We start from the raw sequence: 26,928 nt of genomic DNA, 5'->3' as shown, positions 1-26,928 counted from the left end.
AGGCCTCCCTGTAGATGGTGGGATGTTGCCCACCCAACCCCTCCCTTTAACAGCCACTGGAGCAAAACAGCCACAAACACACGTCCCTGATGAGGGGCTGATTTATCTCCACCAATAGTCGTGTGGGGGCCCCCCTTTGTCACGCCGCCATACAAACCTCCCCTTGGTGTTATTGTGTGTGGAAGGGGGGGGGGGGCTCTCAAGTGGATGAGAGGCGGAACCCGTTAATGGACAATGTAACCTGACACACACATTGATTGAAAAAAAATATTGTTGAATTCATTTTAATTAGGAACCACTTTATTTCCATATTGTTTTGATGCAAGTTACAGTAGATTGTACATTTATGTGAAAAAATTCATGTCGGTATTTTTTATAAATTTATACAAATAAATTGTATTTTTTTTCTAATTTATCTCCAATTTTCTGTACAAGGAAACTTATTACATTCATATTATCTATTGATATAATCTATATATCAGCAATATTCAAAGCACAAAATGTAAGACTTGTATGTCATTTTTTCATATTTTTTTAAACAAATGATTCCCAGTTTGATCCTATGGCACATAAATGTAAATACCTTTTGTTGACTTATAATAGGGAGCATTTTACAATTAAAGTTATCATAGTTGTTATTGATTTATCCATTTTTATTTGTGACATTTTCTCTTTTTCTCTCAACAGTGTTGCGATGCAAAGCGAGGCGCCACTATTCCTTGGCTGGGAAGAAATGGAGAAGAAGAAAGAAGTGGGAAGTGGCGACCGTGTGATGACCCGGGAAGTTAAAAAAAAAAAAAAAAAGGAGCAGAACTGCTGCGAGACAAACGGCCTCGTGGACAAAGGCGCCCAGGGCAGGTTGGCTTCTGCTGCACACTTGATCACTCAGGCAAGGTTAGACTTTCTGGCAGTGCCCATCAGCGTACTGGAATGAAACACAGGAGGGGGGGTGAAGACTTTTGGGGGTTGGCAGTGAAGGGCTCCCCCCTTTGGTTTGTTGGTGTTTGTGCGTCCGGGCATCCGTCGCCGCCTCCTCCATAGCAACAGTGCTTCATAGCAACAGTCTCTTTGATGGAGGACAGCCTTGGATGCCATTCACAGAGTAGATTTGAAGTACAATGCGCGCCACTATCACCATTCACCATCTCAAGGACCAAAACGCTCACAATTTATCTCCCAGTTAATTTGCTAGGACTTTTTTTTGTCATTCATATTGTTTTCATATCCAGTAAAAAGTATGCAATGAAAAAATATTGCAATTAGAAAATGTGTTTGTTTCTCCAAATATAATATAAGCATTAGGTAAGTCCAGGTGTCCCTAATAAGGTGTCTGAGAGCAAAACGTGTCCAACTAGATTTTTCTTTTTAATGAAGAGAAAGAATTTGACACTCCTTATTTGAACTTTTCCCCTCATCAGTTGTGCGTGCAAAATGTGAGCAGCTTCTTTTCTTGAGCTACGCCGCTTTGATCAGTCAATAGCGAGCTGCGTCGGGACGTCACCGCCGGCTGTCCGTTGTTTTCCGCCGTCCTGGTGGTGGAGGGGAGGAAAAAGCTTTTCATTATTCCCATTTTTTTTTCTTTTCTCATTTGGAGCTGAGCCATGCCAAGTTCACGTATTAGACACTGATCAGTGTTGAGGCAACCTCACTGTCAATCAAAAGTAAATTTTAGAATGGAATGTGGTGTCTTAATATTTTCATACAGACAGCTACAGAATGGCATTTTTTATCTGAATATTTATATTTTACTGTATTATCCATTTTATATACATAATGACTTATGAATTGGAAATGGGTTCACTGTCTGGTAGCTCAGGGTTGCTAGAAATGGGATGGATGGATGAATGACTCTTGCAAAAATGAAAAGTGAATTCTTTAATTCAAAGTTAAAGAACACTTTGCTTTGGCTGAGGCACACGTCAAATCAAAATGAGCGTCTCCCAATCTGATCTTATATATTACATAATGTGTACTATTTTCAAAAGATGATTGAAGACAACTGGCTGAAAGTAACTAAACAAGACGCTACCAAAGTCCCACATAATATTAATAAAATAATAATAAATAAAAAAAAGTCAGTCCTTGTATTCCGTGTACTTTTTCGCCGAGCCGTGCACTTTGCTTGCGGGATACTTCAGTCTGTTCAAGGCCATTTTGCGGAGGACGGCTTGAGGCAGGTCCACGCGGCACTTCTCGGCCAGCTCCACCAGATAGATGAATACGTCGCTGAGCTCATGGGCGAGCTGCTCCCTTTCCGAGTCGCTCCAGTCGGGCAGGCCTTCTGCCACCTCGCCTTTCCACTGGAAGAGCTCCGAGACCTCCCCGACCTCGCCCACCATGGCCAGGAGGAGATTGCGAGGCTGATGGAACTTGTTCCAGTCGCGCTCGTCGGTGAACTCTGCTTGCATGCGACGGATGTCCTCCACGCTCGGTCCCGGGCTGAAAGTGAAGTGGTCCGCCGCCAAGGTACTGGCGTGCGGCGCGGTTCCATTCACTGGACCATTGTCAAATGTCTTTCCGTTTGTGGCCATCATGTTGAAGCAACGTGGTTCAACGGTATGAACTCGTCTTCTTCGTCCGACTCCCGCCAAACGACCAACCGGAAATACATCATTTTTAAAGACCTGGAATTTGTAGTCTTTTACGCGGGTGACGCGCGTTAAAAAACTACAATTCCCATCTGTCACCGCGCTTGACAAATCAACATGGCAGCTTCCTCTACGTCAAGAGTTCGCTACAAAATGCTGAAAAGATTGTTCTGGGGTCCCAGTACGTCCTTTACAGTCCGGAGATTAAACGTAGAATCTTTGCAATATGAATGTCAGGTGCAGAGCAGGACTAAAAGGTTTGTGAAGATGATACAATGGAGTAAATTGCGCTCGAGTGGTGGCTAACGTGCTAACTACTTTAGAAGCTATCTGGACTTTTACTTTTACTAGTTTGCCGTGATTGGCAACTCGCGTTTTAATCTTTTGGCGTAAATCACGTGGTAATTGAGATTTTTAATGATGCACTGATTGAAGTGTGCTGAGTTCGAAATTTCTAGTAATATTATGATTGTTGTGTTGACTTTGCAGAGTTCCCATGCAGCTGGAAGGCGTGGTCGGCTTGGAGATTCACGCCCAGATTCATTCAAAGACTAAAATGTTCTCCGGCTCAGCAGTCCACTTCCAATCGCCTCCAAATTCTCTCGTGTCCTTCTTCGACGCCTCCTTACCTGGCACGTTACCTGTAAGAACAGTCCTAAGCATCACAAACTCATTTCTTGTCCATCATTAATCATTAGCGGCGTTTTGGTCCCGCCAGGTCCTGAACAAACGATGTGTGGAGGCAGCCGTGATGACGGGTTTGGCTCTCAACTGCCGCATCAACAGGAAGTCGCTTTTTGACAGGAAGCACTATTTCTACGCCGATCTTCCTGTAAGTTTTCGGTCCAAAACGTCATTTCCTTACTTCATGTTTGGTAGACCACTTCAGAACCTTCGGTCAGCATCATGAAGCCATCTCTGATTCCAATTTCCTGTTGACCGGTGTTTTCTTTTTGGTTTTTTCCCTTTCAGTCTCCGCATTCACATTTCCTTTTTCATTTTTTCATTTTCTGCTGAGGCCGTTGTGGTTGTGAAATCCCACCACTGCGCTTCACGTATGAGTCACGTTATACGATACAGTTGCCACGGCAACGCGGGCAGCTCGTACGCACCGAGGGGGCAGCGCTTGAAATACGGAAAGCGGATGAAATATTTATTATTCTCGTGCTTTTCAGGAAGAAAAAAAAGAAGAAACCTTGAGAGTGAAAAAGCAACAAGACGGGCGCTGCATTTTAATGAACGGGTGCAGCTAGCCTATAATAGTTGATTTCTTCAGAATTCACAATTGCTATCTTACTTTTTTTTTTTTTTGCCCTTCTCGCATATTAAAACGGGGTGGTTTTAAGGCTGACGTTAAACCGGTGCTCATTATTCTGCGGCAAACGTCTTCCAACTTCCCATGTAGAAGAGCACGAATGGGAGTGGGTGTTCAATTTATTCCATGAAGGAGAGAAATAAGAATCACTTACTTCTGCCAGTTTCAATTGAGTTCACCAACCTTGTCTTCCTAATGCTGCGTGTCAGCACGAGTCTTTCCAGTTTGGTTTGAATGCCCCCTAGTGGCAGAAAGTGTGCATTTTCTGAAAAGTAGCCCGATACCTGAAATTAAGGCCGATACCGGCCCGATACCTGGTCATTAATGATATATTATCTATTTCCCGTCAGGCGGGCTACCAGATCACGCAGCAGCGGCGTCCCGTGGCGGTGGACGGCGTGCTCAACTACAGCCTCCTGGGCGGGAAGAAAAAAAACCAGGTGGTCCGGAAGAATGTCCGCATTAAGCAGATCCAGCTGGAGCAAGACAGCGGCAAGAGCTTGCACGATGACGCCCGCGCACAGACGCTCATCGACCTCAACCGAGCGGGTGAGAGCCCCCCCGCCCCCTTGGTGGCCCCGCCACCTCCCCGAGCAAAGTGACATTGAAGCCTTGCGATGTCACGTTCAGGCGTGGGCCTAATGGAGCTGGTGATGGAGCCCGACATGACGTGCGGCGAGGAGGCGGCGGCGGCCGTCAGGGAGCTTCAGCTCATCTTGCAGGCCCTCGGCACCTGTCAAGGAAACATGTCGGGTAGGACGCTGCTCGTTGTCACTCGCTATTAGAAATCACAACAGATGCCGGATAAATTGGGATTTTGCTGACCCCTACTGGGGCTACGTTTGAAAACATCTCCACAGAGGGCCAGCTGAGGGTGGACGCCAACGTGTCGGTGCACGGACCCGGCGAGCCGCTCGGAGTCAGGACGGAGGTGAAGAACATCAACAGCGTCCGCTACCTAGCCAAGGCTATCGGTAGGTCCGTCGCATCGGGCCACGGGCTCGCCAATTCCCAAAAATTCCCAAAATGTCACCTGCATTTTCTTTTCTGTCACGGCCAGACTACGAGATCCAGAGACAAATGGACGTCCTTCGGCGAGGAGGCAGCGTACACAACGAGACCCGCTCCTACGATTCCAAAACCGGGTGCGCCTCTTGAAAATGAGACACTTTGATAAATATTCTTTGTAATAATAGTATTTGTTTGTTTTTAGGACCACCGTGCCCATGAGGGACAAAGAGGGTCTCCAGGACTACAGGTGAAACTCTAGTCAGTTAATCAGGTCAGGTCGTCTCCGTCATGTGACGCGCGTCCGCTCCTCCTCAGGTTCATGCCCGAGCCCAACCTTCCGCCGTTGGTGGTGTACGAAGACCCCGCCTCCGTTCCGTCGGGCGCCGACGTCCAACAGGCGGTGGTGGTGCAGAGTCTGAGGGCCGAGCTTCCCGAGCTGCCCGCCGTGAGGAGAGAGAGGCTGGTGAAGACCTACGGCATCCTGCCCGAGCACAGCCTCACCCTCTTGGTCAGTCACGCTCAAACTTCGTCGACATAAAACGGCTTTATCGGAAGCGGAAAACTCGTGTCGCAGAACGAGGACGGCCTGGTGGACTACTTTGAGCTCGTGCTGAAGGCCACCAGCCGGGAGCCCAGGAACGTGATTGGCTGGGTGACCAACGAGCTGCTGGCCCTCCTCAAACAGCGAGACTTGAACGTCAGCCAAAGGTGACAACTTCCAGTGAAGATGTGTGGCGATGCGACAATTGCCCTGGTTGTGATTTCAGTCCCGTGTCTCCATCCTCCATGGCCCAGTTGCTGGAACTCCTGGAATCGAGGCACATCTCCTCTTCAGTGGCCAAGCTGGTCAGTACACAGTAACTTAGACACAGCATAGACACACAAGGCTTCGGATTCCTCATTGAGTGTGTGCGCGCATGTGTCAGGTGTTCCAGGAGATGTGGAGGCACTCGGGTGCAAAGACGGCGGCTGAGATCGTCAGCGAGCTGGACTTGAGTCTCGTTAACGATGTGGAGCAGCTGCACGAGGTCTGCGCCAAGGTCGTGGACTCGCATCCGCACGAGGTCGGGAGCCGCCGACGCACCTTGTCCATTTTAATGATCAAGAAATAATCACTGTTATTTTCTATGGGGTATATTTATGCCCCTCCCCAACACCCAAAATGTATTTTAAAAAAAAATATATTTGTATTCCTTGTTGCATTTAGGTGCAGGCCTTCCAAGCAGGCAACAAAAAAGTTCTGAACAAGCTGATGGGGTCCGTTCAGAAGGAGACCAAAGGCCGAGCCGACCCCATTACGGTGCGTAAGATTCTGCTGGACAAGATTTCAAAAAGGGCGTGAGGGGATTGGTTCATCCATATCCATTGAATTGATGTAAATAAGGAACAAATTATTTATTTGTCCATCATTAATAAAGTATTGATTTATATTCTATCGTCAAAACTGAGCATCAAAATGACCATTGAAAACAATCAACATTGAAAACTGTGTTGCATCTTTTATTGCTTGCCGCTACAAAAAGACATCTTTGCGAGACGGTATCAAGATTTTCAAATCGGAAACAAATACCGAAAGTCTCTTTTAAAAGGCGAAAAGACGGCTTTGTAACAGACAGTGCCAACTGGTGTCATGATAAATAAAAGACAATAAACCCCCAGCCCACAAAACAGGAACATTTCAATTACCCAACCACCTTACGCGACAATATTGCTTAACATTCGTATTATTTTGCATAGTGAAATCCTTACAATATGTACAAATCATCAAATAGGCCGGAGTGACCCAAAGCGGAGGAAACATGGCTTCAATCATATTCATAGAAAGGAGGTTTTAAAAATCACCACGCCATTGCTCGAAAGAATACAGTCCACAGTACAGCTGGATTGTGCTTGCTGATGCTAATGTCGCTAACGCTAGGTCTGGCCGGAGTCCAAAATGGCCGCCCACCCTGAGACAATTAATATCTTTTCTATCTTTGGTTGGTGGCCTAAAAAGATGATAGAAAAATAAAGATTTCACATAAGGAGTTGAATTACTCTTCCATGGGAATGTAAGACAAGATGGAGTGCTCCTGGGCCAGGGCGGCCATTTCTTTCAGGAACTCGCTGAAGAGGACGGTGGCGAACACGTCGGTCCGCTCGGCAGGGATGCTCCTGGGCTGCGGCGGTGGCGAGCTCTTCAGGATCCCGCCGCTTCGCACTCGATTGTTTTTGTCTGAGCGGGACGAAAAGAGTATGCTAAAGGACCGTGTACGCCCGAGCGCTACAGAACAAAATATTTATTTTGGACAGGTAAAATATTTTTTCTACACTTGTATGAATTCAGTTTTTAACCCTATTGTGAATGAAAGCAATTAAAAATAAAGTAAATAAAGAATTTTCTATATAATAATATTGTAGCTTAAAAAGAGTGTAAATATAAGATGACATACAATTTAGAGAAATAAATATCAATGAAATTTGAAATGGAATTGAACAGTTTGTGCTGTGCCCACCGTGACCACTAGGAGGCAGTATTGTATAAGGATTAGTTGTACAGCTGCTCACTAGGATGCTGAAATATGACTTTTTGTAGAAGATAAATATAGGTCTGTGCCTGTGATGAACATGTACAACATCTATTTAGAAATATCTTCCAAATATTTACATCTCTACATTTCTGCCATCTTTGTTTTTTTATCTGTGACACACAAAAACCTCCTTCACCTGCTTCTCCGTACAGAGTGTCCCTGGTCAGGAGCCAATGTTGGGCGGCGACAATCATCTCGGGAAAATCCTTACTGCTCGTGGCCAGCTGTTCAATCTGGTTCTTCACCGTGGCCAGGACCTGACGGGAAAATCAATCCTGGACTAAAGCGTACCAAATCAAACCGAATCTCGGGTGTGGCTGGGATCTGCGTTACCTGGTAGAGCGAGCGGACGGTGGGCTGGAAGACCAGATTGGTGTTGAGGAGGAAGGAGCGGAGCAGAGGCTGAGGGTACGCTGCCAGCTGAGCCAGGATACCCGTCAGCAACAGGTTGACGTGCACCGGGTTGGACAGCATATTCTCCAGGCGTGACAACAGGACGCTGACAAACGGACCTGCCGACATTACGGTAATGATCGAGACTGGCAAACGATGGAGATCGGCCGTCAAGCAACTAACCTGTAAAAGGTGCCGAGTGACTCTTGGCGGAGCCGCGGAACCCCGACCCAAACGGCGCCTGCAGCTTCTCTGGCTCCGGCGTCTCTGCGGAGAAGGAAGTGAAGTCCATTTCCTCGTCTTCTGCCACGTGGGCACTCTTTGCCTCTTTCGCAGCTTTAGAGCCCGTGTCCCCATCAAACGTCCGGATGAGCTCCTCGTACTGAGCCAGGAGATCCACGCCCGAGTCGGTGGGACTTTTGCCATTCCGGGTGAGTCCCTTCTTCCGGGGCTCGGGGTCTTCAGCGACCGCCGTGTCTTTCTTGGCTACCAGATCGTAGACCTTGACGTCATCCTGGAACTCGTTCTCCTCGATGTAGGAGCCCTTCACCAGCAAAATGGCCGACTTTCTCATCTCCTCGATGTGTCTGGGGTGCTCGGCGGAAGGCGGCGGCGGCGACATAGGCGCATCTTTGGATTCGGCAGTTCCTGGCGAGCAGGCATCGTAACTGTCGTCCCACTCCAGCTCCAACTGGTTGGTCGGTAACCCGGTCCTAGGATGCTGCTGCGCCGTCCGTAGAACTCTCATCCCAGACGCCGCCGGCTCCTCCAGGACGCCCGGCTGGTATTTCTCCGGAGGAGGGTCTTCGCCGTCGTACGCCGCCGACCACACCCGGCACGCCCGCATGCAGGCGGCGATGCGCTCGTGGGCGTCGTCCAGGTAGTGGAGGTAGCTGACGTCCAAGTAGATCTCGGAGCCGATTGTGCAGGAGGAGTTGCCGGCGGGGTCGCTCTCAACCGAGACGCCGTCTTTCTCCACTTTGGGAAAGACGGATGGGGACATGTTGAAGGGAAATGTCTTTTACATTTTGAATTCGTCTCGAAGGACTAACCTTTGGAGAAGAGTATGGACTCCAACTGTCGGAGTGGCGGAGGGCTGCGCTCGGGCGAGCAGCAGGACGGCGTCAAGGCCAGGATCTTGGCCGCCGACGCCGAGTAGAAGTCGCGCTCCCGCACCACGCGCCGCTGACTTAGCATCATGTGATTGCACGGGATCAAGTACCTGTTTATGGTATGATGTCAACAACACTGAGCTTTTTTTTCTTTTTTTTTTTTGGTGAGCCAGATGTTCACCTGAGGATGAGTTGCAGCATGACATCTTCACAGTGCAAACCGATGAGTGTGCGGAAAAGCGCCAGTGACACGATGCCCAACTGGAGGAAAACATTTTAGGTGTGTGGTAAGTGTCCAAAATCAATATTTTTGGATCTAATGTTGCATGGCTGGCGTACCTGGAAGGGTGTGTTGATACGGCTGACCAGAGTGTCCAAAATGTGGACGTTCTCGTGGCGGTGCAGCAAGATAAAGGACAGAAAGGTCTGCAGCAGGGCTGGCTCACTGATGCTTCTCAGGAACAGGTCCAGGTACGCCGTGGTGGTCATCACCTCCTCCAGGGTCAGCTGTGCCACCAAACACCCCAAAATATGACATTAACACTCAAAAAAAAAAAAATGCAACAATAAAAACAATTTGGTATGAACCTTGTGCAGAGCGGGTGCAAGTACAGGCACGAGGAAACCGTTGTAGATGTAGCCCAACAACTGGTCTCTGATATCGGGGTGGGCCACCTGGAAAGTTGAAAGAGCTGTTAGCCATATTTATCTTTTAATGTTTCACTTTTTTTTTTTTTACCTGGATGACAGCATTGCAGAATTCCAGGGAGTTGAGGAATTGGACCAACGAGGGCATGCGGAGCCAGTCGTCTCTTTGCAAGCAGTGCCATTCGTCGCCGGAGGCCTCCAGCTTGGTGGGAAGAGACGAATACAGACCGCTGAGGCCCGTGGCAAGAACCTGAGGTCAAAGGTAAGATGATGATTTCATGTTTCTCATGACTTGAGCGATTAGAATAGTAACACAAAGAGCAAATGCGATCAAGTGACGCTAACGGCTAATGCTAAAGTGAGTCGTCGGCAGTTGCGGTGTTTACGTGACCTCGACCGGCATGAATTGGATTTCTTTGCGCTCTCTGGTGAATTAATTGAGTGTTATTAAGAGAACAGAAACAACGCCATCAGTTTATCCTCAGTGCGATAAGCCATTGTTTAAAAGCTGCTTAGCCACGACTGAGGCTTAGCATTGTGGATGCGGGATTAGCATCGTTAAACAAACACGAGTAAAATGAATCGTCTCACTGACCGGACAGAAGAAAGTGTTCTCCGCCACGTGTTCGGCCACCCGCCGGTTCTCCGCCGATAAGGACATGACGAGCAGCAGCGCGTCTCGCGCCTGCTGCCCGACGGCCCCCTCGCGGTGGATGAAGGGGATGAGCAGCGAGAAGATGAGGAAGTTAGCCGCGCCCTGGTCCTCGCTGGTGTGGAAGAACAGCTCCAGCACGGACGGGTCCTTGGCTAGGATGCAGCAGAGCTGGTGCAGGAGGAGCACAAGCTGGGCCTCCACGCCGGGCGTACCCCCGGGGCCCGAGCACGCCGACAGGAGCATCATGAGCGGGCGCAGCACCGGCTTGTGGTGAAGGAGGGGCTGGCGGGACTGGCACACCAGCATTTCGTACATCTTCAGCTGCTCCAGCTTCATGGTGTCGGTGAACTCGCGGCGCAGGCTCCAGACGAACAGGCGCTCCATGACGTTCTCCATCACCACGAACTCCAGGATGGGGCCCATGGCGCCCGATTTCCCGCAATCCTCCTCCATCAGCAAGAAGAGCATGTGCTCCACGTAGTTCTGCACCGCGCTGGCCTCGTCCACCGGCACGGGGCCGAAGCGCGGTCCGCCGCCCAGCGAGGCCGCGGAGGCGCCGCTGTGCAACGGGTCGTGTTTTTCCAGGATCTTCACCACCTGCGAAGAAGAAGAAACCAGAGTTGAGGTATGAAACTTCAAATCTTATGTCTGGTGTACCGTGTACTTTTGAAACCTCAAAGAAATACTTCAATTCAAATGACCAAGCTTCAAATACAGTTGCGTAGTAGGCCCAAGTGTTCATGTACAATATGACCTAACAATTTGTGAATGTACTTTAATATTTAAGTTAAGCACTGTATAAACTCTCAAATCCACTAAAACCCTCCCTAAAGTCGCAATGACACATTTGAAAAAGTCCCGTTTTCCAATGTCGAGTAACTCCAAAAGAAAAAGAAACCAGCTTTGTGTCAACAACAATGACCTTTTATCTCTTCATCAAAGGTGAAGCTGTAAATCGCTTGTCGTGCTGACAGGTTAATAATCAAACATGATTTGCTAACTGTAAGCTAGCAATTGAACAAATGCCCGCACCGTTTCCTTCCCTTGCGTGTCACTGCGGTGACAATAGACTCCGCCTTCTTCCTGGTCTACCTTTTGCTGTGGCAACAAACGCAAGTGGGTGGATGGAAACGGGAGCCTGCTGGGAACTGAGCTCTGGGGAATCTACCAAATGTTTACATCCAGTAGGGAGACTAAGAAATGTGTTTTTCTTGACTTTAAAATATAAAAAAAAATATTTTTAGTAGCGCCCGGCATCAACATTGAGCAGCGTTCAACTTCCACATCTGGAATGAAAATTCAAAGTCAAAATTGCGGGCGTTTCCCCCTTGTAAATTTCCAAGATCCTTGGAAAAGATACAAGTTACATGCAGGAAGAACACCAGAATTTTTTTTTTTAGATTCAAAGTAACATGTCAATACGTTGATGTGGGCGTAGCGCCGTTAGCGTGTCCCACAGGGGCGGTAGGGCGAGCTGAGACAAACATGGCCGCACTGCCAAAATTCTACTGGCAGGAGAATCCCACAGCACGTATGTGTTGCCGGGACACGGCCGGAGCACTTTGTGCCGTCACCGGAGCGACAAATACTTTTCACCGGGCCTCGCCTTAATGACTAGGCAGCGAGACTTGAACCTCCCCAAAAAAAGATTCAAAAGCAACAATTATTCTCATGATGTCAATGCACACTGGAGACTGTGGGAGTTGAGGACGGAATACTTTTTTTTTTATCTTCATTGTCAAAAGCCAAGTTGTTGGACTTGTTGTGGTTCTTTGAAAATCAAATGCTGTGAAGTAGAAAGAGAGGAAAATAGAGCTAAAATTGGAAACACTCAAGTTTGGTGGAAAGAAAATGAAATTCGGAAAAAAAGTTGATCAAAACTATCTTGAACTGAACTTTTTGACAGTGGATGTTGCTGACATTTCTTTTACCTGAGCCCAGTGGTTCTTGAACACAATCATGCACGTCTCCGGATCTGCCCCTCGGAGCTCCACCGACGACGACGGCCCATCTTGGTTTCCGTTGGCGACCATTGAGGTCATGGCGGCGACCGCTCTTTTATGACTTTTTCACCATGTCATAGAAGAGCATCCCCGAATGCTGTCATCACGCGAGACTGACAAACCGCTGAGGACCTGCAAAAACAAAAAAAAGTCTCAGCGGAGCTCAAAGAACAACGCCATGTGTTGTCCTCCCGCTCGCCACGCTGCCGCTATGCAAGTTATGCTAGGCATGCGGGAACAATAACACGCAAAGTCACATGACTGGGCCGAGGAGCCCGTTTGGTGGCCGAGCTGTCAAAATTGTTTTTTTTTTTGGAGTAGCCCCGGCCTCTTTTTGACATGGCCATTGCCAAAGTTCTAAATGCCCCTCCTGTCCAATCACAGCGTCCCGTTTTGAATTCCCACCAAGGGCGTTCAAATCTTTCCCATCTGGTTGGAATTCCACCAAAGGAATGTCGTCGTGGTCTTACCTCGGTCGGAGCATCTTCGAGTAGAAACGCTGAGCTCGGTCGAACGAGACGTCCTCGTGCCACGCCGGCTTCAACAAAAACAGAGAGAGAGCTTGGGAATGGTTTTGCGTGAGGAGTGTGGGAGGCGAAGCGTGCTGGGAAATGACTGGACGTGAGTAAGATGCTCCGAGAAGCACGTGGACGCTATGGGGAGGAGACTCCACAGAAAAAGGGTGAGAGAAAGTCTACAGTGAAAGATGACGACTTCCACATGTGCAGAGGGCGGAGCGTCTAGACAGTAAAAATTTGAAGAAAAGAAAAAAAAAAAAAAAACAGAAATGGCAACGTCAGCACTTTCTCATCACCGCATTCCTTCAAGGAAGTCCTCAACATTCCAGGCCGGGAAGACAATAAGAGCATTGTCCTGGACTGTTGACGCCAACGTACTAAGTTGTTACTAAGGAGGGGGGGGGGGTCGTGGGGGTCATCGTGGGAATTGTGTCATGTGTCGTTCGCTTTCATGTCAAATGAGTTGTAAAATAAATACAGAGGACAATTGGGTCAGCGGCGACCGGACGGCTGTGTCTTTTTTTTTCCAAATATTTTTATATTGAATGTGCATGAATTATATTTGTTTTGCTAGTTTGCTTAATTAAAAAAAGGCTCAATTAAAAGTGAGTTGAGTCACTTGCCACCATCCCAGTATCCAAGTTTGTTTGCAGAGTCAAAGCCCAAAAAAAAAAAAAAATGCAGAGCAGCTCTAAACAAACAAAAGGCCTTGTCAGCACTTCTACAAGCTTTCACTTGCACAGGTGTGCTGTGCTCAAAAAAGTTCCCGGCAGGGCAGGGCAAGGCAAGGCAGGACAGGACACACCCAGAATATTCTTGCTAAACTATCTTTGTTGACTTTATCGTCATTTATCTCTAATCAGAAGAAGCATTGAAGGAGTTTCCAGGCAGTTGCCATGGTGACACACGCTAGTCAATAGCGGCTAATAAAATATTTAAAGCCACACGTGAAGTTGCTGCAGGCAGGGCAACCAGTCAGCAACACAGCGGGAAGGAAAATCCGATATACTATCATATTAATGGCCATAATATTTCAAGATGGCGTCTGTTTGGCATACAGTCATGTCCTAGGTCGAGAAGATTCCGATCTTATTTCAAGGATTATAACAGATAAGCCCATTGAAACTGTGAGCTTGCTAAATTGACATATTGTATGAGCACAATGCGGGCGGGCATGTGATGACATCACCCAGACTTTTATCTTTCTATGAGGCCGGCCGGGTGTACAATAGGCTTCTGTCTCCCTCGGGAATCTCATTGCAGGCTTGTTTGCGTGACGTCTTACTCACAGATTTAAAAAAATAAATAAATAAATGGCCATGAAACTGGGATGGTGGAAGTGAGTGAAATGTTGATTCAACGGTGTCAAATATTTGCTTTACTTTGTTGAAAAAAAGAACCAGATATCTCTGTTGATTCAATTTTACTGTATTTAACTTGTTTTCATGAAACTGTGAAGAACCGGTTGATTGTTTGGCCTTGGTGGAGGTTTGTGTGCTAATTGATTATGCAACCTTTGTGTGTAATATCGAATATATGTGGGATATCGCTGGTGGTTCAAGCTGATTTTGATTTTAGACATAAAGGTGCTTGTAAAATGGCCTCTTTTGGTTTATATCGTCATAAATGCAAACCTTTCCCTACTTTTTTCTTTCTGTAATTTTTAATGTCTTTTGAAAATAATATTGATCATTCAAAGGGTTAAAAATGACATGTCATAGGAAATATAAAAAAAAAATGGTAAGATTATGCAAGCCGTCAAAAAGCATTGGCGGTCATAAGAAGAGATGGAGTTGGAGGCTAATCCCAAACTCGGGAAACAGCTGAGCCGGTCGGTGACATCTGCTCAACAATGTTGCGTGATAGTTTTAATTTTCAAACATAATCCAATTATGAATCTGCACTTTGTTTTGAAACCTTTCACAATTGAACAAAATCTGCATTGTTTTTGCACTTTTCTTATTTGCACTTGCTTGATGCCACTTTGTAAACATACTTTAGCATGTGAAGACATCATTGTAAATAGCTTTTTTTTTCCCCCTGGCGAGTTTATTTCACTGTTGGTTTTTATGAAACACTTGTGACATGTAAATCACATTAGTGTGACCTGAGCTATTCATCCAATGAAGTCAATGCGATGCATCATGTGATTTATCATTATACTCATTCACGATGACCAAGTCATAAATGCTGATGACGTCATAGACTGGGATGTAGAAATGTGGCTTTTTGTGATTCCCAAGTAGGAAATAACATGGTAGAACATTATATCGATGTTGTAATACGAAACCCAATCACATTTCTAGCATAGTCTCGAGTGTAATGGAATGTCAACCAATGTGACGTCAGCAGGTAACGCAACACCTGGATCACACCTGATATTTGAGCCTTCAAATCACTCTACATAGGATCGATGTTCTTTTGGCGTGTGGCTTAGAAAGCGTTACACAAAACAACAGTAAAACATCAACAGGTAAGGAAAAATGAAGTTTATTTGGGTCATTGTAAGAATTTTAGGGAGTGTCCCACGAATTTTGTCATCATAGAAGACTATCCAAAATATTTTAAAACAACGACAATTTGTCTTAACGGCGTGTGTGTATGTGTGTGTTAACATCGAGTGTTACTTTGGTAACGATAGTGATGTTGTTCATGGTAAACATAGGTAACGAGCGCCCACACATGCGTGTGTCAATCAGAGCCACGCATGCGCACAAGCTCACACACGCAACACATACGGTGAAGCCAAACTGGAAAAGTCGCATCGAGTGTCAACATTTAGAAAGAGAGAGGGGGGGGGGGAAAAAACACCACAAGCCATACGGCATACTTTTCTTACCGTGTGCTTCCCGAAGACACTAAGCCACTTCCACAACGCAGTTTAAATCCTTTAAATCCCGAGCTTTAACGAGGTCTGGAGGTGTGGAGGAAAGCCAAGGAGGCGATTTGACTGCAAAGGTGAAGGGAGGAAGGGAGGAAAGAGCCGAACCGTTTAGCCCCGCCCACTCGGATGATTGACGTACTGTCGCGTCAAAGCGTCTCGTAACTTTGCCTTTAAAAAGACACAAAGTTAAATAAATTCGCTTCTTTTAGTTTTGATACTGTTTTTCCGAAATGTGTCACTGTCTAGAGCGTTTATGGCATCACTATGAACCATAAAGTGAATAGCTCGCCAAAGAGATGGAACGTAATACAGTAGAGTAGTTGTAATTTGTCTCCCTCTGCTGGACAGAAAAAATACTGCGTGATAAAATAAATACTGTAATAAATACCGCTGGCTACTACAAGTTCTCTACTTAGTTAACGCTGTAAAGGAACTGCCTTCAATTCACGTGAACAATTTTGAAAAGAATTTCGATAAGCCCTGTAATTGTTATGCCCATGCACTATTAATTGTACTCTGGTTCCCTCTAGTGTCAAAAATTCGAAAACAATTCTATGTAATGCTGTGATATGGCGTGATAAAAGTATTATCATTTAATGTACTGTGTCATATTACAGTAACAGTAGGTATTTGATTATATTTGGGTTGAAATGATATGAACCAAAATTATTCCCGTATTAATCCCGTAGTCATCCATCATTTTAGTGGGGAAGGTGGGGTCCACCCTGTTGCAGGGGTCCCACCCACACAAAGCGCCGCAGTTGGCAGGACCAGTGACAGCCGTGGACACATCATTATATGCACACACATTCTCAGGACAACACATATTAATCAATTTATTGTTTTGATAATGGCTGAAGTGAGGCGCGGGGAAGAAGAGGACCAGACTGAAATTCACCATGCAACAGGTAGATTAGTTTGTATTGCAAAATAAAAAGTCAAATTGTGTTGGTATGTGAAAGTTAAACCAGAATTCCGATGATTTAACTTTTTATGCTTTGACTTGGCAAGGGTAGATCAAACTTAAAACACAAGCGTTGTGTGATGGCTGTAAAATATTATGTTCCTTATCAAACCATTCTGGTACGGATTAATGGCTTTTCCATTCATTCCAATGAGGAAAGATGATTTGCGATACAAGCGTTTGAGGTTCCGAGTGTGGTGGTCATGGAATAAATTCTTTGGCATCTCAAGGTACCCTTTAATAATCTGATTTGGCAGCTGCTGTGCTGTGCGGCTGTTGTCAGCATGTGTTGGAGTGGCACAGACACAACTGTGATGGGGAAAACTATTTGGCTGAACTCAGCAGTTTCACTCGTGTCCACTCGCACATAAACATCACCACACAATACAGTATACAATGTCATTCACTTTAACCAATTGTGCAATTGTTGAATATGTATTTATTTATTTAGTTATTTCATTTTTGTCTGGTGTTTTTTTTCCCTCCCGAATTACGTTTGTATACTTTTACTTGAATGACTTACCAGTGATTATTTCTTTCTTTCTTTCTTTCTTTCTTTCTTTCTTTCTTTCTTTCTTTCTTTCTTTCTTTCTTTCTTTATTTATTTATTTATTTATTTATTTATTATGATTATGATTATGATTATGATTATGATCATTTTATTTTTTATGATGATGTCTGTGGTGTACTTCCACAGCTTTTGATGGTTTTTTTTTGTTATTCCACCTGAGCATTGTCGTGTGGCTCGGGCTTCACTTCTCGACTGACAGCATTCCACCTGATTTGAACATGGTGATTGTGGGTGTGTGCCTTTCATGTTTTTTTTTTTTTTTGGGTCACACACCGGTATAAAGACATTCAGTTTTACTAGTTCATCCGTCGGAGAGAATTCAAATTGAAACCAAGTGTTAATAGTGGACTTGACGTACTGCAGGAAGCTCCTCAGAAGGTAAGGAGCGTGTCAAAAGAGCTCTCTTGTTTAAAACAAGGAAGTGGCGGTAGTTTTTGAAAGCTAAAATCAAAAGGACACTGTTAAGGAAGGTGAGCGATAAATGATATATATTTTTTTAAAATAGCAAACAAGTAACAGAGGTGCTTCTTACGGAGATTCCTTTAACCAAAATGGTTGAATTCGCTTGAAATCAAATGAGTGCTTTGATTTTTGCCCTTTGTATTTTCTCCATTCATCTTTCTAGATGGTAATTAGGTGGGTTAATTTTTAATCTCAATGACTTGTCTGTTTTTCAAAATACTTATTCAACAATCTGTCAAAAGACACAACACAAGAAAGATATTTACAAATAAAAAATGCCAACGGTTTTCAAAATCAAGAAACATTCTTGGAGATGAAATGAAAGAGGAAGGAAGCCATTTTGTTTGAAGTAGATATTTGAACAAAATCCAAGGCTTGTACTTTGCACCTTATCATTAAAGTGAATACTTTAAATTTCTACTTTTCACATCATGAGATCCAGACTTTCACGTTCACTTGCATTGCTGGTGTTAGTCACAGGATTCTTACCCGGCAACACACCATTTATTAAAATGGCAACCCTTTGTTCATTTTCACAGATCATCTTGACAGAAACAAAGCAGACCTTTTCCAACGCAGGTAAGTTGTAATTATGTGATGAGTCTTATCTTCAAAGTTATTTGACAAAAGCAGTCGCTACTTTTTATTTCAATGACGCTTTGTGGATTGTGAAATTCTGAACGGTGTTGCGTTTTCAAAGGCGAGCAGAGATCATCTCAGCGGAACCTCTGAATGACGACAACTGGTTCTCGAGCTCATTTTCGGACTTCTTTTCTTCCCCCCCTCAATCCATCTGGTCCTCAAGCATCCAGGTTTGCTCGAGCTTGGTTTCTCAAATTCATGTGAGGAAGATGCCCAAAATTTGGACCTGTTGATTCTCTGGGATTCACACTTTAGAAATCATCTCGCTAAAGTTTCTGTTTTCCACGACTCAGCCCCCACCGTCCTATGACCAGGTGATTCAAGAAAAGACCAGAGAGGAGCACGTTGTTCGGCCCACTGCGGCCCCCCGACGTGTTTCTCAAAGTACCGCCACAACCTGCTACACACAGACTGACCCCGTCAAGGAGAAACCAGACGGTAAAACTATTGGATGATGTTTGTTTTTCTTAAATCTCGTTCGTTCCCCAATGAGTGTTATTCTTCTTCAGGTAAAAAGCCGCAAAAAACACCAAAACCATCCTTGCCCAGACCTGAAAGTTCTCGGGAAAGTGGTCCACACGAGTCGCAAGAAAGACGGGACTCGAACGATCAATGCAACAGATCGGTCACCGTCCACTGGGAGACCACCGTGCAACCGGACCCAACGACTTTTTCTGTTCCTAGCTTAGAGCCAAGACCTGTCCCGCTTCCTCGCATCAAATCCAGAAAACAGACAGAAGATAACTTTCAGACATTGTTGAAACTTGAAGATGATGCTCTCCTGACAGATGCCGGAGACTCAAATAGGTATCTGAAGCAGCTGCTGGAGGTCTTTAGTCCCAACGGAGATCAAGCAAATCAGGAGGAACAAGTTCATGGCGAGATGAACAGTCATCGAAACATCCAGTCTAAGATCCAGGCCTTCGAGAGCCAGCTCGCCCCTGAGCATGCGAGTGCCTCAGAACCCATCAGACCGCAGCCTCCACCCAGAAAGGCTGTGGGGCCACCGGTGTCCGCTAAACCTCCCCTGGCAGCTCAGAAACCCGCCGGAAATCCCGTGCGAGAAGAATTGGAGACCCTGCTCACAAAGGGCGGACCCGGGTTTGGCTCGCGCCCGCCATCATTGACGAGGGACTGCAGCATCCACGAGGAGGAGCCACCTTTGCCGCCGAGACGGCCGGCGGAGCCGCCCAAGGAACCGCTGAAGGCCAACCTCAACATCAACAACCACAACTCCACCGTCACTCCGGCAAGTAAGTCAAATTATGGTTTTGAATCGTTTTGGAATTGGTGAAAGTTTGAAAGGCCACTTTCATCACAAAATAATTCAATCTAACGTTGCCATCGGCTCCAACAGTAGCTAATTTGGCTGCTATTACCAACCACCAACCACAAACCACTTCTTGCATAATAATAATAATAATAATAATAATAATAATAATAATAATAATAATAATAATGATAATAATAATAATAATAATACATTTTATTTATAATGCACTTTACATTTCAAAGAAACCTTAAAGTGCTAAAGGTTAGCACAACCAGCATAGCCATTGCCATCAAAACTAGATTAAGATGCTAACGACAATTAGCTATTTTACAATTAGGATTTCTTTCTTTGTGACCTCAGATCCCGCTCCTGTCAAAGCGAGACCGACTATAACAAGAAGGCCCACCACTATTCGAGTCCCCAGACAAATCTGTGAGCCTCGCTTAGCTAAAAAAAAAAAAAAACCAAAGCATGCTAGCAAAGCGCTATGAAAAATAACAGATTCTGTGTCCCATTAGCCACAGAGAGTCTTCAGGGCAATCCTCCTCCACTTCCAATTCGGACACCTGTGGGAGATCCTCCTCCTCTTCCAGCTCGAGTACCTGTGGGCAATCCTCCTCCACTTCCAGCTCGGGCACCTGTCAGCCCCCAAAACACGGCAGCCGTGCTCAGGCAAAAGTCTTTACCAAGCATCTCAACCCAGGTATGGATTTTTTTTTTACGAGCACAAAAGCTAAACAGAGAATGAATACTTGTCGTGTTTCTCACCAGGGACCTTTAAAGGTCAAGCGGGCTCCGTCGTTGCCAAATCGGTGAGTAGAAGTAAAAAAAAAAAAAAAAAAAAAACCGATTTCACAATTGAAATGACGCCATTTTGTCATTCTTCAGGCAACAGAGCATAAAAAAAACACCTCCAGCAAAACCCGGTCCGGGACGACCGCCGCCGCCAAACGTGCAAGCCGCCAAGCCCTCCAAAGGCTTCTCTCTCCCTCCCAGACCTGTCCAGGGTCATCGTCTCTATGACAAATGCACAGTGAGGAGATCCCCGAAAGCACGTCCCTGTTCCCATGACTGCATTTTGAATTTGTGTGTCCTTCCCAAAGCTTCCACACGGATCCGCTGCTCCAGATTCCACCGGAGAACCTTCATTCCAGGTCAGATGGGCTTTTTATTGAATAGGAGTCAAACGATCAAGTCGCACGTTGCTAGGCGGGATTCGTAGTGTCCCTGAAGTTCCTCTGAGACCTTACGCTTGTTTGTGCAGGACGCAGGTCCCACCGGCAAGAAAGAAAATGGACAGATCGTTCAAGCCTTACATGACTTCACTCCAGGTGACCTCATTTTGGGGTTTTGTTGGATGGGATTGCAAATTTAGCTTCAACTGCTGGAAGAGTTTTTTTTTTTTTTTTTTTTTAAATGTGTTTATGTTAGAGGGTCCAGGAGAGCTGGGCTTGAAGGCGGGTGACATCATCACCATGGTGGAGCGTGTGAATGGTGAATGGTGCAAGGGGACATGTAAAGGATCCACTGGTTACTTCCCAGTTAACTTTGTCAAAGTGATCCAACCATCCAAACGTGTTCTGCAGAAGAAACCAAAATCACTCTCTGTTAAAGTCAGGTCAGTTTTCTTTTCTTTAAAATATTCTTGTGCCCTATTTTTTTTTTCAACATTTTTTTTCTTTTTAAATACATTTTTTTTCTTTTTTTTTTTCTTGCATGTCTTTTCTGCGATATTGATGTATGAAGTGGTCCAAGATGCGTGGCCCGCTTTGATTTTCCCGGTGAGAGCGGCGAGGAGTTGTCGTTCGCCGAGGGCGACGTAATTCAGCTGCAGGCCTACGAGGGCAACGAGTGGGCCCGCGGCCAATTGGGCGCCGCTTCTGGAATTTTCCCTCTCAACTTTGTAGAAGTTGTGGAAGATCTGCCGCCAGCGCCCGCTTGGCAGCAAAGTCGGACTACTGTCAACAAGGTCGCATTGCCAGGTAAGATGACATACACCACTAAATACACCATCTGGTACTGTTTCTACCTTTCTTTCCTCAATTTTTAAAATTAATTTCAACATTTCCCCAACATTCAGCTGAACTAAAAAAAAAAGTAACATTTTGAGTAATTTCCTAAGTCTAACTTATTGTTCATGTTGATTTAAAATATTGTATTATTATTATTATTATTATCCATCGTTGTCCTTTGTGAGCATATCTGGTATGAAATTGTGCGCCTCTTTATTCACAGGCATGGTCAGTCATCAGCCAGAAGGTGTCAAGCCGGCTCAGGTAACCCACATTTCTAATTATCGTGACCCAATTTCTGGGTTTTTCGAGATCGGAGCTGTGAAACGATTTGTCGTGTTCCCCCCCCCCCCTCAGTCGTCGGTGGAATGGGCGCAGGCTCGACACGACTTTGAAGGCCAGGCGGAGGACGAGCTGTCCTTCAAGCGAGGCGACTGCATTCTCGTGACCAAGCACATCGATGACGAGTGGAGCTGCGGAAGACTCAACGGCAAAGAAGGAATCTTTCCCAAGGCTTTTGTGGAAAGTCGCACAGGTATGACGTCCACGCACGACGGTTGTTAGAGATTCCAGTTTTTCCTGTTAGTGAATGACTCTAGGCTGGACTGCTAAAATAAAGTGTAATTGCACATCCACTACAGTAGGTGGCAGTGTCGTGCTCACTGACAGTGTGTTAAGGTTGTTTTTTCTTTTTTTAATTTATTTCATGAGCTGGTCCCCCTGACGGAATGAAGGGAAGGGCCATGTACGACTTCACTTCAGACTGCGACGAGGAGCTATCGCTGCAGGTCATTATTTTTCAAGGATATTTTTCAAATATGTGTTAAAGCATTAGCAGCCTTCTGACATTTTGCATTTAATTGCTTTGCAGGTCGGTGACATCATCACTGACCTGGAGTCCATGGATGACCAATGGTTCCTGGGTGACTTGAGGGGCAAACGGGCCCTAGTGCCTAAAAATTACGTTCAAGTGCTCTGATATATTGACCCACACCTCAGACAATTGTTGTACAATGCAGTATTTGACATTAGCGAATATTTTCTGCTGCATTACATTTGTGTTCTTTGATGACTAATTCTGTAAATAAAATAGCTGTGCACTAGCACCATCTAGAGGTTTATCTCCACATTGCAACTATTGTATTTAAAAAATAATAAGACAATTTACAATTTCACAAGCATTGCAGGGGCTTGTGCTTTTTAATTGAACAGCAATGACAAAAAGACAAGTCCAAAATTGGTCATTTACATTTTTTTATTATTAAATCTGTCAGGGCTTTTATTTCTAGACAGACTCCTGGATGGGGGGCTCGTAACCGTCTGCCCTCTCCACCTTGGCTCCGGTTTCGTCGCCGGCTGCTTTGGCAGCGCCGCCTGAACTGCCCTCGCCATGGAGCTCCATCAATTTACCCACTGCGGAAGGAACATAGGCAAAACAACTCATTAGCGGCGCTCGGATGTAAATATCAATTCATATAATTATTCTTTTTTTTTTTTTTTTACAATTAAAACTAAAGGCTGAGTTTGATCAATTGCGGCTTACGTTCAAACTTGGGCTTCTTCAACATTTTGACTTTGCGGACGTAGACATCGTGCAGAGGGTAGATGGACTGGCAGGCCTTCTCGATGTCCTTGCCAATGCTGTCAGGGATCCTGAAAGAAAACCCCAATAGCAAAACGTCAATATAATCAGAAAGCACACCGATCGGCCGAAACCTCTTGACGACGCGCCACTCACAGCTTGTTAACGACCTCCTTCAGGTCGTTGGTCTGCACCTCGCGGGTCATGATCTCGACCATCTTCTTGCGGATCTGGCGCACCTGCTGGTGCTGGGCGTACGAGGTCTTGCGGATCTGGTTGGTGCGCTTCTTGGTGAAGCCCACGCAGAAGAGACGCAGCAGGTAAGCGTCCGTGGTCTTTACGTCCACATGGGCCTCGATCATGGTCTGGGGGGAAAACATCGGGAACCACCACGGGTTTAGGGACTGTAACAGGGCCGCAACGATCCAGTATTTTGATCGGCGAATCGATTTTTCTACCATCCACTCGTCGGATAAAACATCGAAAGAATGCGCAGAGAGATGCTGTCCGCAGTTGGTGTTACCTGCCACTTCTTGACCATTGAGCACATCTTGTCACGGGTTAGGTCCATGCCGTGGAAGTTGGTGAGGCAGTTCTTGCCCTGAACATCCTCCGTGATCAGCTTGAACTTGCGGAAGGCTACCTCGTCGTTCTGCAGGTCAGCGAGGCTCACTTCGAACACGCGACCCTTCAGACCGTCTGAGGCGATTCCTGGGAGCAAAGGAGGTACAAAATGTTTGAGGCCATTTAGGTGCCGACGAGCACAGTCGGGAAAATCGCCATTTAGTTACACAGCGCATCGGATGAACCCCAAATAAAGTTAAGCTGTTCTAGAAGGCTTGACGTTATATTTTCTTATCTTGGGAAGACTTATCACCCAAAATTGGAAATTTATGCGGACGAAACCAGTCGAGGAGGCTCAACAGGCCGACAGCAACGTTTGTGGAGATGCAGCCGTTCCGAGCAAGTACACGAGACAACAATCTCCTGCGAGATTAACGCTTCATTGGCGCTGGAAATCTCCCAAACTCAAAAGGGAAAGTGACTATGATTAAGCTCAAGTGACATGACAGGTGGGTTTATACAATTTACATCCAAGCAACAGGTCATATGTGGCAAAAGCGCAATAATAATATATGAAAAGACTGACTTACTGGTTCCCTGAGTCCTGGTGACCAACGTCTTGCCAAGATTGCGGATGATGAACATGGCCGGCGCCTTGACATCATACCAGTCTTTTTTGGAGAAGGGATCCACACTGGAAGAAAGAACACATTTAGGATTAACATTTAAAGGATGCCAGGGGGGAAAAAAAAACCATGAGCTCAACAAAGCATATAACACATTCACAATTCCTAACACGGTGTGAACTAGTTGGGAGTGCATCTTTGTTAACAAAAATCAAGCTAAACACAACTTGCGACTCCTTTGCTCACAACTAATTCAAACTACAAGTCGCTAAATAAATTGAACAGCATATGCAGTTTTACTTCATAACACTATCACCGCATTCGAAGAGTTAATACGGTAGTAAACGTGACGCCGACAAACACCGTGCTAACATGCATTAGCTCCGGGAAACGCTTGTCAAACCTCCAAGACGATTGAATTGACTTCTGGTTATCACTAGGCGGTTGTTATTAAAGTTATTTACGGTATAAACCTACAATTAAATCAAATATATCAACGAGCATGACATTGTAATGGCTTAGGCCAACGCTCGACCGACGCAGGCCTACGTCGACGACCGTAGCCTGAGTTATCCGTTAAATATCCCGTTCATCCGCCCTTCTTTTATTACGTTTTGTGTAATAATCTGAAGTGTGCAGATTCACTGATACTCCGCTGGGTGAATTTCGTACTTACATCTTCTTTTTGGCACCCTTTTTGCCGCCTTTAGTCAGCCTCTTATTCTTGCCGACTGCCATGTTGGCTACAGGGAGTGAAAGAGGAGGAGAAGAAGAAATCGCGCGAGAATTCAAGAGAACGAGATCGAGGCTTATTTGTCCTCTCGCGATGCCTACTCGAGAGCGCTGTGCTGGCCCAGCGACGTGCCTACGACGGCCACATTGGTGGGGGCAATGTTTTAAGGTAATGAATGTATGTAGTTTGAAGATAAATCACAATTTGCTCATTTCGCAACCAGTTTTTGTGAGATTTACTTTTTGGTTAACGTCAAAGTACGTCCTATTAATACAGAACATGAAATAAAGTGGCAACCTGCAATTTAACTTGATAGAACCGCCCCCCTAAAAAAACACCTTTCACCACCTTTTATTTAATAATGGATTAATCCATCAAATTTTTGTCAAGTAATTTATTAAAAAAGAGGAAATGAATACAAATTAACACCGCAGGAAATGCGCTAACAAAATGATGATGATTCAGTTGCTGGTTTGTGAGTAAAACCAGTAAAATATTTTCTCTCGATTTACAAAGTAAAAGCAGATGCTTTGCAAATGTTTTGATTAGATACTAAAATGGGATTGTGCTTTCATGGAGGACTCCATAAATCCGAAAAAAAAACTTTGACGTTAAATTCTGGCGACACCTGAGCCGCACACCTGCCGCGCTCTCCACCTCTTGAGCGGAACCAGCCCGCTCCGACTGACCTCGGCGCGCATGCGCATACTTCCTCACTCGCGGGCTTCTACTGTCATGGCGGTGACGGTCTGAAAGCTACCGGGGAGAGCATATCAGGAAGCGAAGGGCGGACGCAGCGAGCAGCTGGCTTGAACGCTTCACTCTCTTCAGCCGGGCTTGAGTGGACTTTCCCGGCTCGACGAGACCCCCGGACATCACCCTCCCCACGTATGCGGTGGTTCATTCGGCGTATAAGCGAGCTTTGAGAGTTTGGCGCCGCTACCTGTCAAGTGTACGGGACTCAGTGACAATAGCAACTTCCGCCGGTTGTACAGTGGCTCTTTTTTTTTTTTTTGGGAGGCTTTCCAGGGAAGCGAGCGTCGGGGAAAGGCAAGCCGTGGTTCTACCTGCCACCCCGGACCATTACCTCACCCCTTGCTTCTTCTTTGGACGGCATTAATCCGCCTGTGGGCTATCAAGTTACGGACTCGAAGAGGAATAGTTCGTGGAGGCATTTCTAACAACGGAGCGGCACTCTTTGTACTTTGACTTTATTTATAGTGAATGGCGAGGAAGCTACTATTGCTTATGTGCCTTTAGACTGCTACCAACAACTCCGGAGGGACCATTAAAACGAGCCTTTCCGCTCCCTTTCCGCCTTTTTGACTGAGCACCTCCGCCATTGGAGGCGAACAGGTGGCTTTACCTGTGGACGCCACCTGCCCTCCGGTTCTCCCCCACCTTGAGCAATGGCGAGCGAGGAGGTCACGCCGGGCAATTTGTCGCTCAACCCCGCTGTACCCATCCGAGGTATCCGGATGAAATTCGCCGTGCTGGCTGGCCTCATGGAAGTTGGGGAAGTTTCCAACCGAGACGTCGTGGAGACAGTGTTCAACCTGGTAAGCTGATTATGCGCGCTCAGAATAGGCCCCTGGTAGCACCTTCAGGCTGGGATGGATCATCGTGACATGTTGGGGGAGAGAGTGATATGTCTTGTTAACACTGTACACACACACACACACACTCAATAATACACACTTCTGTCATGCTGCTTTTCACTGTCAAAGCCCATCAGCTGCTCGCCAACCTTGAGTTGATGAATTTGCATTTCATCTTTGGGTAAATTCTAGAACACAGGTGTT

The 26,928-nt window shown here is 45.8% G+C and overlaps 6 protein-coding genes and 1 long non-coding RNA gene across 10 annotated transcripts in view; 4 read left to right on the top strand and 3 right to left on the bottom strand.

Annotated features, from left to right (window-relative positions):
* Positions 1-1,242: 1,242 nt before the first annotated feature.
* dctpp1 (dCTP pyrophosphatase 1) lies at positions 1,243-2,623 on the bottom strand. 2 transcript variants are annotated; one of them, XM_085911163.1, is made up of 2 exons: positions 2,098-2,623; positions 1,243-1,529 (listed from the first exon to the last, which is right to left on the bottom strand). In XM_085911163.1, the coding sequence occupies exons 1-2, from the start codon at positions 2,532-2,534 to the stop codon at positions 1,415-1,417; spliced, it is 552 nt and encodes a 183-aa protein (XP_085767289.1). In that variant the 5' UTR covers positions 2,535-2,623; the 3' UTR covers positions 1,243-1,414. The 2 variants fall into 2 exon arrangements, with proteins under 2 accessions (XP_085767289.1, XP_085767290.1); XM_085911164.1 differs by lacking the exon at positions 1,243-1,529 and having other exon boundaries at positions 1,863-2,621.
* A 43-nt stretch (positions 2,624-2,666) lies between these two features.
* gatb (glutamyl-tRNA(Gln) amidotransferase, subunit B) lies at positions 2,667-6,358 on the top strand. Its single transcript, XM_085911161.1, has 13 exons — positions 2,667-2,845; positions 3,078-3,231; positions 3,307-3,420; positions 4,254-4,452; positions 4,534-4,656; positions 4,764-4,877; positions 4,964-5,048; positions 5,117-5,161; positions 5,230-5,422; positions 5,489-5,622; positions 5,682-5,760; positions 5,841-5,978; positions 6,122-6,358. Exons 1-13 carry the CDS (start codon positions 2,706-2,708, stop codon positions 6,254-6,256), a joined length of 1,653 nt encoding a protein of 550 aa, XP_085767287.1. The 5' UTR covers positions 2,667-2,705; the 3' UTR covers positions 6,257-6,358.
* A 40-nt stretch (positions 6,359-6,398) lies between these two features.
* On the bottom strand, positions 6,399-15,823 carry fhip1aa (FHF complex subunit HOOK interacting protein 1Aa). The gene is made up of 13 exons (XM_085911159.1): positions 15,653-15,823; positions 12,766-12,833; positions 12,224-12,427; positions 10,233-10,889; positions 9,729-9,887; positions 9,578-9,664; positions 9,329-9,496; positions 9,171-9,250; positions 8,930-9,099; positions 8,061-8,855; positions 7,818-7,996; positions 7,621-7,741; positions 6,399-7,129 (listed from the first exon to the last, which is right to left on the bottom strand). The coding sequence occupies exons 3-13, from the start codon at positions 12,332-12,334 to the stop codon at positions 6,948-6,950; spliced, it is 2,709 nt and encodes a 902-aa protein (XP_085767285.1). The 5' UTR covers positions 12,335-12,427; positions 12,766-12,833; positions 15,653-15,823; the 3' UTR covers positions 6,399-6,947.
* Positions 8,650-13,203, top strand: LOC147057310 (uncharacterized). The gene is made up of 3 exons (XR_015065987.1): positions 8,650-9,077; positions 9,163-9,269; positions 9,740-13,203. It is a non-coding gene; the product is annotated as an uncharacterized LOC147057310 (long non-coding RNA).
* On the top strand, positions 14,601-22,788 carry sh3d19 (SH3 domain containing 19). Its single transcript, XM_085911619.1, has 19 exons — positions 14,601-14,644; positions 15,201-15,286; positions 16,558-16,605; positions 18,234-18,273; positions 18,395-18,506; positions 18,630-18,774; positions 18,846-19,589; positions 19,970-20,041; positions 20,128-20,312; positions 20,381-20,421; positions 20,498-20,642; positions 20,713-20,763; positions 20,874-20,940; positions 21,041-21,227; positions 21,356-21,591; positions 21,845-21,885; positions 21,979-22,156; positions 22,333-22,409; positions 22,493-22,788. The coding sequence occupies exons 1-19, from the start codon at positions 14,601-14,603 to the stop codon at positions 22,598-22,600; spliced, it is 2,607 nt and encodes an 868-aa protein (XP_085767745.1). The 3' UTR covers positions 22,601-22,788.
* Positions 22,789-22,858: 70 nt separating this feature from the next.
* rps3a (ribosomal protein S3A) lies at positions 22,859-25,209 on the bottom strand. Its single transcript, XM_085911162.1, has 6 exons — positions 25,070-25,209; positions 24,358-24,461; positions 23,727-23,914; positions 23,360-23,568; positions 23,165-23,274; positions 22,859-23,034 (listed from the first exon to the last, which is right to left on the bottom strand). The coding sequence occupies exons 1-6, from the start codon at positions 25,129-25,131 to the stop codon at positions 22,907-22,909; spliced, it is 801 nt and encodes a 266-aa protein (XP_085767288.1). The 5' UTR covers positions 25,132-25,209; the 3' UTR covers positions 22,859-22,906.
* A 570-nt stretch (positions 25,210-25,779) lies between these two features.
* lrba (LPS-responsive vesicle trafficking, beach and anchor containing) overlaps positions 25,780-26,928 on the top strand; it is a 106,049-nt gene continuing 104,900 nt past the window's right edge. For all 3 annotated transcript variants that reach the window (XM_085912281.1, XM_085912282.1, XM_085912280.1), the window contains exon 1: positions 25,780-26,685. In XM_085912281.1, the coding sequence (XP_085768407.1) occupies positions 26,536-26,685 (150 nt within the window). In that variant the 5' untranslated portion in view covers positions 25,780-26,535. The remainder of the gene's footprint in view (positions 26,686-26,928) is intronic.

This window comes from Syngnathus leptorhynchus, chromosome 5, assembly GCF_054491065.1.
Source record: "Syngnathus leptorhynchus isolate UIUO chromosome 5, UIUO_Slep, whole genome shotgun sequence".
Taxonomy (NCBI): Eukaryota; Metazoa; Chordata; class Actinopteri; order Syngnathiformes; family Syngnathidae; genus Syngnathus; species Syngnathus leptorhynchus.
Note: the sequence above shows the minus strand (reverse complement) of the source record. Positions and strands in the feature narration are given on the sequence as shown.